At 49.0% G+C, this 15,990-nt stretch overlaps 1 protein-coding gene across 1 annotated transcript in view; it reads right to left on the reverse strand.

The window, feature by feature from the left end:
• Positions 1-1,075: 1,075 nt before the first annotated feature.
• Positions 1,076-15,990, reverse strand: part of LOC149346756 (uncharacterized) — a 48,508-nt gene continuing 33,593 nt past the window's right edge. The window contains exons 5-7 of the mRNA XM_089541412.1: positions 8,642-8,689; positions 5,659-5,709; positions 1,076-1,241 (exon numbers count right to left, since the gene is read on the reverse strand). Of these exons, the coding sequence (XP_089397538.1) occupies positions 1,152-1,241; positions 5,659-5,709; positions 8,642-8,689 (189 nt within the window). The 3' untranslated portion in view covers positions 1,076-1,151. The remainder of the gene's footprint in view (positions 1,242-5,658; positions 5,710-8,641; positions 8,690-15,990) is intronic.

The raw sequence follows: 15,990 nt of genomic DNA on the forward strand, positions 1-15,990 counted from the left end.
CTCCCAGCCGCATCGTGTCGATGCTGCAGAAGAGGGGGGCAGTGATACATGCATTCGAAGAAGAGACAGAAGTAGCGCATGCGCTAGAAGAGGAAGAAGTTAGTTGGCTCTCTCGCGCGCGCTCGAACCACTAGGGGACCGCCGCAGGTTTTTCGTCTCTGCGCGGGTGTTCTTTTTGGCGTTGCACGCTACAATATCTTTGCGTTAGTGCTCGGCAAAAAGCTTGAGATTTATTTTTTTTCATTTGCTGCACGCATCTCAACCAATCATTGAATGTTTGTATTTTGTTGAATGCTTTGTGTGGGTTTTGCTGAAATATCAGTTTGGATTTTCCTCAGGCATTTGTACAAATGCTTTGTTTTCTACTTTTTGATATAAGACCGGGCAATTTCCTTATTTTTGTTCACTGTTTTGCGTTGAAAAATTATTCACATATTTCTTACGAGGTTGCCCAAATATGCTGTTTTGTATTGGACCGGATACTAGCCATGTAGGCTATCGGTCCAAATAGTTTGTACAAACTTTCCGTGGATGAGCAAATAAAGAGTCTTTCATCGATTGATTAACATGAGAAAACTTTAACAGCCGAGCAGTTAGAATTTGCCAGGAACATTTGTGCTGTCTGTTTGTTCACGCTTAAACACATCGGCTCTAAGCTTTGTCATACGCTTGTGTCACGAGGTTTGGCCAGACATATCTAGAATTATCACAGCCACGTGCGACTGTTTCCACTGTACTCCAGGGTGTAGTCGCTTTGGGGCCTTATTTAGATAGGTCTTTGCCAGTTTTAAATTCAGCGGGGACGAGAGCGGCAAACATTCTGTTCGACTACAGCCGAGCAGGTTTTTTTCACGGCACCGCCGGGTCACTGAGTTCTTTGTGGGCGTAGTCAGCCCAACAAAGAGGTTCTTTTGGAAGGCTTTTTGCTCTCTCTCTGACTGCCAGACTACTTCACAACTGCGTGAGGACATAATGCTTCCAATTTTAATGAACGTCTGAGACTGGGAGAACAGCGAGAGTAGTCGATTGTTTTATTTCAGCGTGGACAGATTTGGAAAACCTCCAGGTTGCTGACACTAGTGTGGTCAAACTGTGGTGTCGTCCAAAGAGGGCGCTGCCGTCGTAGGCGATGCAGAGTAACTCGACGGTGTTCAGTTTGCGTCGGTGTCACCAATAGCGGAATCCTCAACAGCGCTGCGCCGGTACGGCATCACCTTGTGTTGCCGAGCGGCGATACATTCCTGCAAAAATTACGAAAAAAAAGATCTGATTTGCATAATTTTAGAGTTTGGGCCAATGCAGATATGTGCACTAGCAGTGTGTACTTCGTAATCTTCGTATCAATAAACATTTTTTAAGGGGTTGAACGTCCCAAAGCGACTCAGGCTATGAGGGACGCCATAGTGAAGGTCTCCGAAAATTTCGACCAACTGGGTCTTTAACGTGCTCTGATATCGCAGAGTACATGGGCCTCTAGAATTTCGCCTTCATCGCAATTAGGCCGCCCCGGCCGGGATCGCACCCGCGTCTTTCGGGTCAGCAGCCGAGCGCCCACTGAGCCACCACTCCAGGTCATGAAACATTGTTACGCTGAAGTCTTTCATCGTGCTTACCTATCGATGAAACTCATATCCATCGTCGACTTGCTTTTTACTGCAACGTTGAGAGATTTATTTTCCATGCAGTGACTACTACTGTGTTTTGGCATCAAAGGAAAGTGTAAGCGAATAAACCCAGGGGTTTAAAGAGAGAAGTTGTTAAAGGAATATCATCCGAAATAACCGAAAGAAGAATATGTACGCTGAAGAGGCCCGAGGCCACCTTGATTTATTGTCAGTGTACATATTGCTGTTCTAACGCAAAACCACAACAGCGAAAACCAGCACGAAACTTAGATACCAGTGACAGCCTCTCACCGAATACACCTAGTCAACCCGCCGCGGTGACTCAGTGGTTGCGGCGCTCGGCTGCTGGCCCGAAAGGCGCGGGTTCGATCTCGGCCGCTGCCGCCGAATTTCGATGGAGGCGAAATTCTAGACGCCCGTGCAGTGTGCGATGTCAGTGGACGTTAAAGAATCCCAGGTGGTCGAAATTTTCGGAGCCCTTCACTCTGTCGTCCCTCGTAGCCTTAGTCGCTATGGGACGTTGAACACGAATGAATCAATCAATGAATCAAACACCTGGTCACGCCATCACTGGACTAGGAAATATTTTTTTCCTCGCTCAACCCAACCGGCCCACGCTGCCATCCTCGTGAAGCATAAAATGCGGCTACCCCTCAGGATTGCGAGAAAAAAAATGTCTGCTGCAGAGAAAATTTGTTAAATATATGTGCATGCGACTGCCGCATGCTCTATCCGCTGCTGCGAGGGGAGAAGTGGTCAAGTGATCTTTAGATATTGCACTTGCAACTGTCATGTGTCGATCGTCGCTGACATCAACACGAGAAGCACATTCGCGGTTTGTATTCGTGGTTTGTTTTCAACCGACGGAAACCCCGATAATAAAGAGGATGAAGAGGAGGGGATGGAGGCTCTTGCGTAGAGTAGTGATGTGGAAAGAGCAGCAGCCAAGATCTCTCGCTTCGGTTCTACTGTGTCCCTGCAGCCCGCCTATAACTGAGCGCCTCTCAAAATTTGCTAATGGAGACGGCATTGTCACATGATTGGTTTGGCTTATTGGGGTTTAACGTCCCAAAGCGACTCAGGCTATGAGGGACGCCGTAGTGGAGGGCTCCGGAAATTCCGACCAACTGGGATTCTTTAACGTGCACTGATGTCGCACAGTACACGGGCCTCCAGAATTTCGCCTCCATCGAAATTCACCCTCATAAGGCAATGACGCTGGATGAAAAGAATGAATGGACATCAGAACTAGGTGTATCGGTAATAACTCTTTTCCGATTTATTTTCCAAGCTACGACTGGTGTCTGGCGACTTGATGTTAGTTTAGGTACCCGGCATGTATTGAATCCCTACGACTAGCTCTAATATCGAAGTTTGATGACCAGTGAAGAAAAAAATAAAGAGAATAAATAATGCGCAGAAATAATGCTCATATTGGGCGACAGGTTACAAGTATCTGCCTGCAATCCCTAGACTGAACGAAAAAACGTAGCGTTAAAACAGGACACAGAAAGATGAGGACAGGACGGGGCTACAACTTACAACTGAATGAAATCGATCAACGAAAGACACATTTCTTCTCGAGAAAAGACACGCATGTGCAAACTTGAAAGAATGACAAAACTGTGATAATCTGTAAAAATGCTGTAAAAGAAAAAGAGGAGGAATACCCACCACTCATGAAGACTGTTGTACAAACATTAAGTGCGTCTTAGAAACTTTCTTTCTTTTTACATTAGGTAAATAGATGGTGTGCTAATAATGCACGTGTCACTACTGCATTGTGATATTTAATGAGCTTCCAAGACTTCCCTCGCCAATTGACATTTACCCCTTCCTAAGACCTTCGTGCTGTTCAAAGAGGGAAAGAAACCTGGGCAGCTCTTGCGATGCTTTGGCAAGTGCTCATCAGTTTGCTGACGAAGCGAAGATGCGTGTTCACTCAGCCTCACGTTGAGGCATCTGCCCGTCTGCCCAATGTACACACTGCCGCAACGGAGAGGGATCTTATAAACGATATCTGTGGCGCATGAGACGTGCGGCTTCTTGTGTTTTTTGTGCTACACCTGAATTCTTGACGCTCTCATGATCTGCCAGAGCGCAAAGCTTTGCAAGCTTGAGGGGAGCTGAAAATACCCCATCAATAACAAATTTTGCTGCCACTCTCTTCAAGTTGTGCGAGAGGCTGTGTACATAGGACATAACTTCAAACTTCCTTTTATGTTGTCCCGGTACATTTATGTTAGATAACTGGATGTGTTCTCTTTCTTTGTGTAACTTTTTCTTTAGAGTTTCTGCGACAGCCATAAGAACATCGCCAGGAAAGCCTGCTTCTTTAAGTCTTTGAACCTGGTTGTGAAAACTACTACCAACTTTGTGCGGACATGACTTGAGGAGTGCCGACCTGAGACATGTGGCTGCTATAACTCGCTTAATGAGCTTCGAATGAGAAGAGTCGTAAAAGTAGTAGCGCTTTCTTGGACCGTGGCTCGTGAGCCCAGCAAAAATGACCAACAGAATTAAAATACAGGTGAATATCTAAAAACTGAATGGAATCGTGAGCCGGAAGTTCTATGGAAAAATTCAGTGATTCATGATACCTTTGAATCGGGTTAAAATCGAGTCTGCAACTACACCCAAGTCATCTCTAGACGAAAGGTTGAGAACAACAAGGAAGTCATCTACATTTCTATAGACACGTACAACGCGCACATCGTTCAACTGAGACTGTAGGAAACATCCAAACTTGACAAGACAAATTTCACATAGCACAGAGGCGACACTTGAGCCAATGCAAATCGCACGTTTCTGGACACAGAAATATTCTTTGTAGCTTATGATTGTAGAATTGAGGTACAGGGCCAAGAGTTTCAGAAATGATTCAATACTAACACAACATGAATTCTGAAAAGGCACCTCACCCGCCTCTTCAATACGCTCTCTCACAGCAATGAACCGGTTATCGTGTGGCATCGAGTAAAAAAGTTCCTCTATATCCACTGAAAATGCAGAGTTTCCACCGCAGACGTCACTCCGTAGGATGTCAACTAAGACGGCTGAGGCGGCGACTTCAAAAAGGCTCCACAGTACAAAGACTGTTCAGGTGACGCTGGATGAACCTGCCTAGACGTGCCTGCCAGCTGTGTCGCTCTGTGATGATGGCTCTGAAGGGACATTCGGGTTTGTGAGTTTTTGCGTTGAAGAAAACTTTCAGTGCATCTCCTTTGCAGTTGCTCACCTCCTTCCGCAGCCTGTCAAGCTTGCACTCATTAAGCAACTGCAACCCCCTAGTCTTAGCCTTAGCTGGTTTAAGAAGCGAGCGCTTAAAGTTCTTCTCAATTGCATTTGTAGCCTTTGCATGATACGTCTCCCAATCCCTAGTTCTGTCTTTAAAAAGCCAGACTATCATTGCGAAATACGTTTCGACCTGGGCGCTGAGGGTACATTATCTTTGTAGCCATTTGACAACCGACTCCTCAGTACATTTCCTCCTGCTCTTTTTTTTTACTTTTCAGGAAAACTAGGCACAATATTGTAAATATCTTGATTCCTCAGAAACAAACCCGGCTTTGTATAGGAAACCTTTATTTGACAAGTTTCTACACCGTGGTGGCTCAGTGGTTAGAACTCTGGCAGCTGGCCCGAATGACGCGGGTTCGATCCCGACCGCAGCGGTCGAATTTCGATGGAGGCGAAATTCTAGAGGCCCGTGTACTGTGCGCTGTCAGTGCACGTTAAAGAACCCCAGGGGGTCGAAATTTCCGGAGTCCTTAACTACGGCGTCCGTCATTGCCTCTGTCGCTTTGGGAAGTTAAGCCCCAATGAACCAAACCTATTACAACAAGTTACCTTAACCTTCACTGTTTCATTATTTCGGACCACCTAAGTTAATATTTCTTCTTTAGTAAAGCTCAGCAGTGAAGGATTATTGTGACTTAAGAAGGCATTGTAAGAATTTCCTCAATTTGACACGCTTAAGGAGGACATTAGGAATAGATCCTTGCAAAGAGATGGTTTAGGAGCGTGCACTTACCACTACCTTTCCAGCGTACTCCAGCACGGCACTCTTTTCTTTTCCCCGATTCTGCAACGAGCAAGTGCTGGTTGTAATGCTTTTAAAACACAACACCGCTGTACCCAAGCTCATTTGTTATATAGCATATGGCATAATTTCACAAAAATGCGACAATAAACCGTCTAAAGTGACGGGAGACTAGCTGCATTCGCTGAGTTGTCATTAAGGCCCCACACGGACATATGAACTGCATTGGGAAATGCGTTACATCTTCCTATTGTACGACTTCTTAACCATGATGATGATGATGGATATTTATGGCACAAGGCCATGTGCGGGGAAAGAGCACCATGGCACAAAGTGTTTTCTTCTACTCAATGTTGGGTCAAAAACCCATTCCCCAAGCATTTCACTCCAACAAAGCCGAGCTCCAGACCAGCGGAAAGCTTGTGCCCACTGTATCAGCGGTGGGTACCCGGCGGCACTGAGGATCGAACCCCACACCTCCCGCATGCGAGGCGGATACAACTTCTTAGCCTGTTTGTGCTGCTCTTCGTGTTGGAATCGATATTTAGGGTTTTTATTTTCGCCAAACGCAAGTCTTCTCGTTTCTCTTCGGCGTCTAATACCACCTTCGCTTGAAGAGCTCAGCCCCAGATGCCCCTATCTTTCCTTCCACCCACTTTTTCACCCAGCACTGAAAATCCCCACCCTCGCCCCATGTAGACATTACACTGTAATCGCTTCATAACGTGTTCTGCAACTTTATCGGCACAGGTTTGAAAAATTCTCCCGCCACAACCGTTGGCTCGTTTGTCGTGAAACCGCGCACAAAGCTTCCTTATTGCTGTCCGTTTTAAGGCATAGTAAGTATAAAAGTGGTACTTACTAGGTTTGGTCACGCGAGATGCGAAACAAGAAGCACCCGTGTTGAGATCGAGCCGCTTTCATCGAATTTCTGCCGAAAGATACTTATGGCGTCACCTGGCATCTCTGAAGGAAAGCGCCGCGAAAGCAGACAGCAGAAATATACGACGAGACAATGCAGAACATATCTTTTAGTGGTAAATCACCTTCAAGTCATTTAATCTGTTTACGATAGTTTTCAAAATGCGTTGGCCGAAAAATATTTCACGCGCTTTAAGCAGACGACATGGCCCGAACGACGCATTCAAAGCAAGCCGCCGCGCTCGTTCAGGCTCGTTGCAGCGCTCGCCTCGGCGCTTTCCTTCAGCGATGCCAGATGGCGCCACAAGTATCTTTCGGCAGAAATTCGATGACGGCGGCTCGATCTCAACACGGGTGCTTCTTGTTTCGCATCTCGCGTGACCAAACCTAGCAAGTACCACTTTTATACTTACTATGCCTTAAAACGGACAACAATAAGGAAGCTTTGTGCGCGGTTTCACCACAAACGAGCCAACGGTTGTGGCGGGAGAATTTTTCAAACCTGTGCCGATAAAGTTGCAGAACACGGTATATCTCGCTAAATGACGTGAGTTGATATTTCTCCGGCAGTGCGCGGCGAGATTCACAAACCATTCGTCTCCCTTATTAGTGTGCGTTTTCTGTTTGGCCTCATGTGGCATTACCCATCAAATTAATATGACTGATAAAGAACAAAACTAATCCGCCCTTTGTGCATGGCGCGTTCGAAGTGGTCGAGACACTTAAGATGGCTGTAAAACGCCATATGCACCACTCATAACTGACGTAGCCAGAAGCGGAAGACCTTATGCATGTTTACCACGTCACACAGTTCCCACACCGCCATATTGCCTCATGCGTGCCTCATGCGCAAGCATTTCTGCATGGATGGTAGTCGTACAACATCTCGGAGCCACTGATTTGGATGCGTAGACAGAGACTCCAGCGTCACTGAGCAGCGTCACTGCAGCGTCACTGAGCTAATCACCATCAGCCTAACTGAATCCACTGCGAGTCTGTCCCTCCAAGAATTGACCTCCACTTGCGCTATCCCAAGTTGCACTTACTCTCCCTCACAATCTTTTTAACCTCATTTTACCACTTGAATTGGCCCCCTTCGGTTCAAACTGGCTGGAAATCCAATCAGTCCAAAGAACATACAGTAACGTGCTGTGTGCCGCACATGCCCTGCCCGTGTCATCTTCCTCTTATCTTCTCCTTGGGTCTCATTACCTGTAATTTTTTCCTTTATAATCTGCTATCCTCTGTGTTAGACATATCGTGTTCTTTCTCATTGCTCGCTGATCCGTCCTCAATGCTCTTTGATGCCTCTTGGTTAGCAACTAACTTTCCGCCCCTTAGACTGGTACTGCCGATATAAATATGTTATATCCTTTCTTTCACGCAAGAAATTCACATTAAGAATACACGAAATTCCCACGAGGGCTTAGCAGCTCCTGTTCAGAAATTAAACCTGAAACGCTGAAGCCAGTTCTATAGACCACCGTGGCGCTTTGAAGAACTGTGAGCAGTTCATATTATGCCCGCAGGTAGCGGCAGAATTTGAAAATCTCGAAATCTCGAACTCTTAATATCGGGCAGTTTTCAACTAGGAAGCTACGCACATTTTTTCCTAAACTGGCAAGAAAAGACACGTAGTTTTGATGCACTGGGCGTCTGTTCTTGAATTGCGTCAGTTATTTAGATATATTCTTTTTCCAGCGAACAAGTATCTTTAACATATATTTTTTTTTCACGCCGTAGGACAACAGCTGCATACAAAACTTTGTGAACAGAGCATGTCTGTGGTGTGCACGTAAAAGCGTGGTTTCGCAGTATTACTGGATTTCGTTCTGTCTCTGGAGGAAGCTAGCGACTTGTCGATATCGTTTGTAGGCGGGCTTCGTATAGTAGGTCCTGAAATTCTTTACCTCTGCTCATGTATAGGCAAAATAAGTGCTTCAATTAGCCGGAAAGTGTCAACGACGCAAATTTGTAGCCCAAAATCTACATTATGAAAGGCACGGCAGAAGGCAGTAGGTTGAGAGAGGAACGAGAATGCAGCTACACTTACCGCAAGTTCGAACATGGTCATCTTCATGCACATGAACATAACTCCAGTCTGGGTGGAGCAAAATATACATATTTTAAAAACCATAAATAATGTATTGTCCTTCATCAAGATTTGTTTTTTAAACATTTATCTTTTCGGTGCGTCAAATCGGCGCAAAGAGCTGTACAAGAAATCTGTAGGCAACGGCTGATGGACTGGAGAAGACGTGGCTAACGACCAGCTCACAACCGAGACCTTCGTTCCTATATGCCAACTACCCGCACCCGCTTACACGGAGCAAATAAGTGTGTCTAGTTCTCAGTCTAATCGTATTGGCGGTCGAAATAATTGAAATACGGTTTTTGAGGGAAGGAAACGGCGCAGTATCTGTCACACATCTAGCTGGACACTTGAACCGCGCCCTAAGGGAAGGGGTAAAGGAGGGAGTGAAAGAAGGAAGAAGCAGCTGCTTAGTGGAAGGTTCCAGAATAATTTGGACAACCGGGGGTTATCGTGCACACACAACGCACAGCAGACGAGCGTCTTTTGCGTTTTGCCTGCATCGAAACGCTGCCGCCGCGGCTGGCGTCGAACCCGGCAACTCCATTTCAGTAGCGGAGCGCCCGAAATACTGAGGAACCGCGACGGGCACGGTCTAAACCCTGTCCTGGATTTGAAGCGAAAAGCTTGACTAGGCTCGTCAACAACGCGCTTCGCGTGAGCCGGAGGCCAGATTTGCCACTTCTGCGCACGCGCGAAACCGAGCGACATCACACGCAACGCAGGTGGCCGCCGACTCCGTAATTAAAAAGTTAATAAAAATAAGCACAGAAACGAGAATCAAAAAGAAATGAAGGAAGTTAAATATCAAAAATAAGAAAAATAAATAAAAGTCAAACAGTGCGCCAGGAAACTCTCATATCTCGGTGGACACCGGAACCGCGCCATACGGGAAGGAAAGTGAAAAAAAAATTGATTTTAAGGAAAGGAAACGACGCCTGTCTCTCATATCTCGGAGGATACCCGAACAGCGCTGTAAGGGCCTTAAGAAAAGTGAAATGGAATGAAAATTGGTTTTAAAGAAAGGAAATGCCTGTCTCCATATCTTGGTGTACATCCGAAAGGACACCACAGTACACGTCTCTAAAGCAACCTTCTGAGACAACACCGTATTCACTACACGCGCATCTCCTCCTCTGCCTCCGTGTGTGGACGGCCGAATGCCTCCACTGCTATCGTGGCGCTCCCAGTGCATTGTGCGCCAACTGCGACAGCCATGACGTCAAACGAAGCATAACTGCAGCTTTTCGCTTGTGTATCCAGGCTTAACCAGAGCTAAGCTACTGCCTAATTTTTCTGCGACTTCCTGTGTTTGCATATTGGTTGGGCCGCGCACCGCCAACGTTCGGACCCTCTCGCTACACGGCGATGAGGTTGGCGGAGTGTGCATTTCCTGGACTACAAACGCAAAGGTTCGGCTTGTTTGAGATCGGCACACAAAGACACACGCGCGCATGAGACCATCCGGAACACTGTCCGACGAACGGACGCGTCACAACTTGGTTCGTTGTTTTACTAAGGCGAAATCCTTTAATGGCTCATGCTCGCCGTGTCCGTCCGTGCGCTGGAATCGTGGCAACTGTGGCCTCTCCTCCGCGCAGGGCGCAACCATCTCCATAATTTCCTTTCCTCAAATTCATTATCTTCATTACTCTTCATTCACACACACTTCCTCCCTTCCTCTGCAAACGGATGACGGGTGTCCACCGAGATATGCCAGACAGTTACTGCGTAATTCCCTTTCCTCAAATACAGTTTTCTTTTTCTTCACTCAACACCACCTAGACTACGGCCCCTCTTTCTTCTTTCACTCCCACTTCCTCCCTTCCTGTACGGTGCGGCTCAGGTGTCCGCCCCGACGGTTGCTAAGCAACGGCACATACGGCCGCATAAACAGCACAACAGCGCCATTCAGGCATCCACTGACCCAGGAATCCAGTTTGCGCACTCCCTTTCCTTCAAATGATCGGAGTGCAGAACGTCAACTCCGACGCCTATGAACACAATGAACGCCGAACTAGCAACGGCGACGGCGACGGCGCGAAACGGGCGCCAAAGAGCTCGCTCTAAAACACTGCAATCAAAATAGAGACCGCGGTCACCAAAGACAATAAAAACTGCACATGCGGGAAGCCCGCCACGCGCCAAGCGGTTCGGGAAAGCGGCGTTGGGTTGACCACAAGGCCTTCGCCAAGCACACTTTAGAATTTCAGAAGTGTCTCTAGTAATTTTTTTTATTGTCTTTGGCAACTGCGGTAGCTTTTTGTATTGTAGTGTTTTACAGGGCAGCTCTCAGGTGGTGGTGGTGAAACTTTATTTCCATCGGATGTAGAAGGAGCGACATTAACTCGCCCCCCGCTTAAACGGCGACCGCTATTCCTTGGGCAGCGGCGGCGTCTTCAGCCAGCTGAAGGAGCTTGATCTGTGTCCCCGGGTCGGGGCTGAGCAATAGAGCCTCCCAATGAGCAGAGTCGGTAATGAACTGACTCGCGGGTAGGGACTGAGGGCAGTTCCAGATCATATGATTTAGATCGGCTTTGCTATCACAATTTTTGCATTTGTCTGAGTAGAGTCCTTCCGAATAGAAGCTACACAATTGGGGATTTGGATAGATGTTAGTTTGAAGTTTCCGCCAGGCTTTGGCTTGTTGCTTGGAGAGCGTTTTATCTGCTGGGGTGAATCTGAGTCTTGCAAGCCTGTAGTGCTGCAGGATTTCTCTGTAAGAAAATATCCTGTCCTTGCCGGTGTATAGGGTGGGTGGGCTGCACGACCCAGCTCGGCGGGACAGTTCTCGAGCCAGGTTATGAGCCGCCTCATTACCAGCAAAGGAGGCATGAGCAGGAGTCCAGATTAGGCGAATGCGCCGCGTGGGCTGATAATTTAGCAGAATCCGTGCTGCTTGTGGGGAGATTCTTCCAAACGTGTAGTTACGTATCGCCAATTTTGAGTCGCTGACAATGGTTTCTGCCGAGGATCCCGCAATGGCTAGAGCAATGGCTGTTTCTTCTCCAATATGTGTGTGCTTAGTGCGTATAGTGCCCCCAGTTATGAATGTAACACATTCTGTGGTGACCACAGCTACCATCTTGTCAGCCGAAGAATCTGCTGTATCTACATATACCACAGAGGTATCATTAAGAAAGCGTTTGCCTAATGATTTGGCTCTCTCTGCACGACGTTCAGCGTGGAAATCTGGGTGCATGTTCCGAGGTAGTGGAGGAATGACCAGAAGCTGGCGTATATGTTTGGGAAGGTCAGTTGTTGGTCCGCCTTGTCGTTCGTATGTTATGCCTAGTGTGGACAGAATGTGTCTGCCAGTTGGTGTGGCCCATAGTCGTTCGTACTGCGAGACGGTTACCGCTTCAATAATCTCACTTAGGGTGTTATGAAGGCCGAGACCTAACACTTTCTCACTCGCTATGTGCATAGGTAGCCCAACTGCTTGTTTGACGCATTTGCTGATTATGCCCTCCACTTTCTCTTTTTCAGCTGACTTGAGATGTAGGTAAGGGCATATGTAAGCTATGCGGCTGATCACAAAGGCTTGTACTAAACGGAGAGTATTGCTTTCCCTCAAGCCCGAGTGGCAGTTACTAATTCGGCGAATGAGTCGCATAATTTGCAGCGAGGTTCCCTGAAGCTACTGAATTGCACCGCCATTGAAGCCGTGTTCTTGCAGAATTAGGCCCAATATTTTAATTGTGGGTACTCGAGGAATGGGGACTCCACGAATACTGAGTTCGATGACCGGTGGGGGTTTCGTAGGGGATCTGATTTTGCGGAATATGAGAAATTCAGATTTGGCTGGAGAGCACCGCAGCCCCCTGGGGTCTACATAGCTCCCCACGATATCGATGGCACGCTGAAGGGCAGTGATGCCGAAATCGAGGAGCCAGGCGGGGGGTAGAGCTGGCGTGAGGCTCTGTAGGCCTGCGTCAGCTCGCTGAATGAGTGCATGCGCTCCTTCGTGAATCCCCGATCCGAGGCCACCTGAGCCCGGTTCAAAGAACCTCGGGCTAAAAGGTTGGCGGCCTCGTTTCCGGGATTCCCGGATTGCGCGGGCACCCATATCAGCTCCACTTGGCGGGGCGGGGGTGCATCGCGCGAGTCCAGTATGCCAAAAGCAGGGACATGGACTCGGCCTCGAGCAAAATATAGAATCGCAGTTTTAGAATCACTTAAAATGCACCGGGCTTCCGTGCGGGTGATAGCAAGTGCAATGGTGGCTTCGTCTGCAGCTTCTGGGGAGGCAGCAGGTCAACCGTGCAGGCAGCGTCCACTCATACGGCGTCCGGCTCGGAGCCGTACGCTCGATGGAATGCCTTCGCACGGGCTCTGTGGCGCTGCTCACGGTAGGACGGGTGCAGTATGCAACACACCTCTCCAATGGAAGACAGGTTTCACACCCCAGAACTGTGGAGACGTGCCCTCCATGTGCGGCCTCTTCCAGCAAACACGTCACACGAAGACCACAATGGTCGGCGCCTGGCACGAGCGGAAGCGCTAGCCCGACATTATGGCAACAAAACAGGTGTATACTACGTGGACGCCTCCGGCCCTCACCACGAGGGATGGTACACGGCCGCGGTAGTTCACAAGAGCAACACAGTTAACGGCCTCACTTTCAGAGCCCGCAGTGCAACACAGAAGAGGTCGCGATTGCTCTCGCGGCCTCACATTCCGATTCAAAATACTTAATCACCGACTCGCTAGGGGCCTGTTGGAACGTCGAACACGGCTGCACTCCCTTCCTAGCCTATCGAATATACCAAATTTGCATAGGGGATACGGATCCCGCACACCGTTACCTTATATTGGCCCCTGCTCATCAGGGGTTGGCAGGAAACGAGGCAGCAGACGCAGCCGCGCGCGCGCTCTCTCACCGGGCTGTTTTCTCCCCACCTGATCAGGAAACCGATTTTAATCCGGCCTATACGTTCAAACCTACTGTCAAGATAGCCATCGCCTTCACCCTAGCCCATGTAAAGGCATCAAGAAGGCGGATGAGCGGCTCCTCCTCCGCCTCTTCACCAGTACATTGCTGTGCCCGGCAGCACTAAAACATTTCGACCTCTCCTTTAGCGGCAACTGCCCGCACTGTAGTGCGGTGTCTCCGGACACCTATGATATGGTGTGGGCCGGCCCCTCCAACCTGGCCATTCCCCCATCCCCAACCCAAACCGGGAGGACTGGGAGGCGACCCTGCTCGGCTGCCATGACTTACAGGCTTAACAAGCCTTAGTCAGGCGCGCCCGGGCGGCGGCCACCGCCACTGAGGTCCCAAACTAGGGACTTCCACCTAGTGTTTGTAAGGATCGGTCCCTTACGGGCTGATCAAAACATACCTCCAGTTCCTTCTGAATAAATGTTTTCACCACCACTTACTTATTCCCCAGGAGTGGCCTGGTGAGGAGCTCTCGGTGAAGGGGTCTTGGGATGGCGAGGAGGGTTGAGTCGTTGGCCGGTATTTTGATTTCGAGGGAGTGCAGGATATACCGACCTGTGGAGGGTTGTGTGAGCCTGGCGTATTGGGCCTCTCGGTGGTCCTCCACCAGTTCCCCGATCGTGTTGTGGAGGCCCAGGCCTAGTATCTGTCTGTGGGTGTGTTGAGGGGAAGATGAAGTGCTACCTTGAATGCCTTGCGAATCAAAGCATCCAAAGCAATTGTCATGTTTGGATAGTTGTAAGTATGGGGTAGAGTACAGCACACGGCTGAGGACAAAGGCATGAATGAGGCGACATAGGTGGCACTCCTTCGTGCCTTTGTGACGTCCCGAAACCCTGCGGATGAGGTGCGATATCGCGCCTACAACCTGCTTGAGTTTCTTGATGGTGGTGGTGTTTTTGCCATCGTTCTGGATATGCAGGCCCAATACACGGAGGATGCCAACCTCAGGTACCGGGTCACCATTCAGTTCAATGGCAATGGGGGAGCGGCGGGGACAGCGGTGGTTTTTAGGTAGGATGAGGAAGAGTTCGGACTTCTCTGGGGAGCAGAACAGTCCGATGGTTCGTGCGTAATTTTGTGTGAGTGTGGCTGCTTCCTGTAAGGTGTTCTCTATGCCGTCGTCACTGCCGTGGGTGGTCCACAGGGTGATATCGTCGGCATGAAGAGTGTGCTTCAGGTGGGGAATAGTTGCCAATTTTTGGGCGAGGGGGGAGAGAGGACGGACCCTTGAGGGGTACCGATGCTCTGAAGCGTGTAGGAGGGGGATGACAGAGGGCCGAAGTGTATCTCAGCCGTGCGGTCAGTGAGGAATGCTTGAATGTAGGCATACGTGCGCACACCCACATTCAATGGGGATAGAGAAGTCATGATGGCCTGATGCTCAATGCGATGAAAAGCTTTGGAGAGATCCAAAGCTAAGACTGCCTTGGTGTGACCTGGAAGAAGCCGGTTGAAAATGTCGTGTGTGAGTTGCAGCATGGCGTCCTGTACCGATAGATGGGGGCGAAATCCCAGCATGCTATGCGGGTAAAGATTGTTGTCTGCCATGTGACTTGTGAGAATCGCTAACACAACATGCTCGAGGAGCTTCCCGAGGCATGAGGCTAGCGAAATCGGGTGAAGATTGTGGAGTGTAAGTGGTTTGTTGGGTTTAGGTGTGAATATTACCTTCGCGTGGCGCCAGGACTACGGAAGTTTACCGTCCCTCCAGCACTGGTTGATGTATTTCGTAATGTGGGTGATCGATTGGTCATCCAGATTACGGAGCATGGAGTTCGTGATTTGGTCTGCATCAGGTACGGAGTTGACGCGGAGAATCAGGAGGGCCGCTATGACCTCCGTCTCCGTGATGTCGGTGTCGAGTGTGAGATTTGCTTGTCCTGTGTAGTAGGGCAGGGGTATGGGGGCACCTGGAGAGGTGTACATGATTTGAAGTGTGTCTAAGAGGGTTTCGGGATCGTCAATATGTTCGTGTGTGAGGCGTGTTACGTGGTGTTGTGTTGCTGATTTGGTGCGTGCGGGATCAATGAGGTGTCGGAGGAGTTGCCATGCGCGTTTGCTGGACAGGTTTCCGGCGATGCCGTCACATATCTGTCCCCAGTTAGATCGGCAGAGCTCCTCAGAGTGCTGTTTGATTTGTATCTGCAGCGCGGCCAGCCGCATTTTAAGCGCTCTGTTGAGTTTGTCGCGTTTCCAGCATTCCAGGAGGCTGTGATAAGCCTCTCAGAGGTGGGCTAGGCGTGTGTCGAGGGTAGGGGTTTCGGTTGTAGTTTCAATGTGTCGCGTGTTGTGAACGTCATGCTTGAGTGACTGCACCCATGCGTCGATGTCTGCAATGGGTGTGTGGGAGGGCGGTGCGTGC

This window comes from Amblyomma mixtum, chromosome 4 (genome assembly GCF_055824585.1).
Source record: "Amblyomma mixtum isolate Tamu chromosome 4, ASM5582458v1, whole genome shotgun sequence".
In the NCBI taxonomy this organism is placed as follows: domain Eukaryota; kingdom Metazoa; phylum Arthropoda; class Arachnida; order Ixodida; family Ixodidae; genus Amblyomma; species Amblyomma mixtum.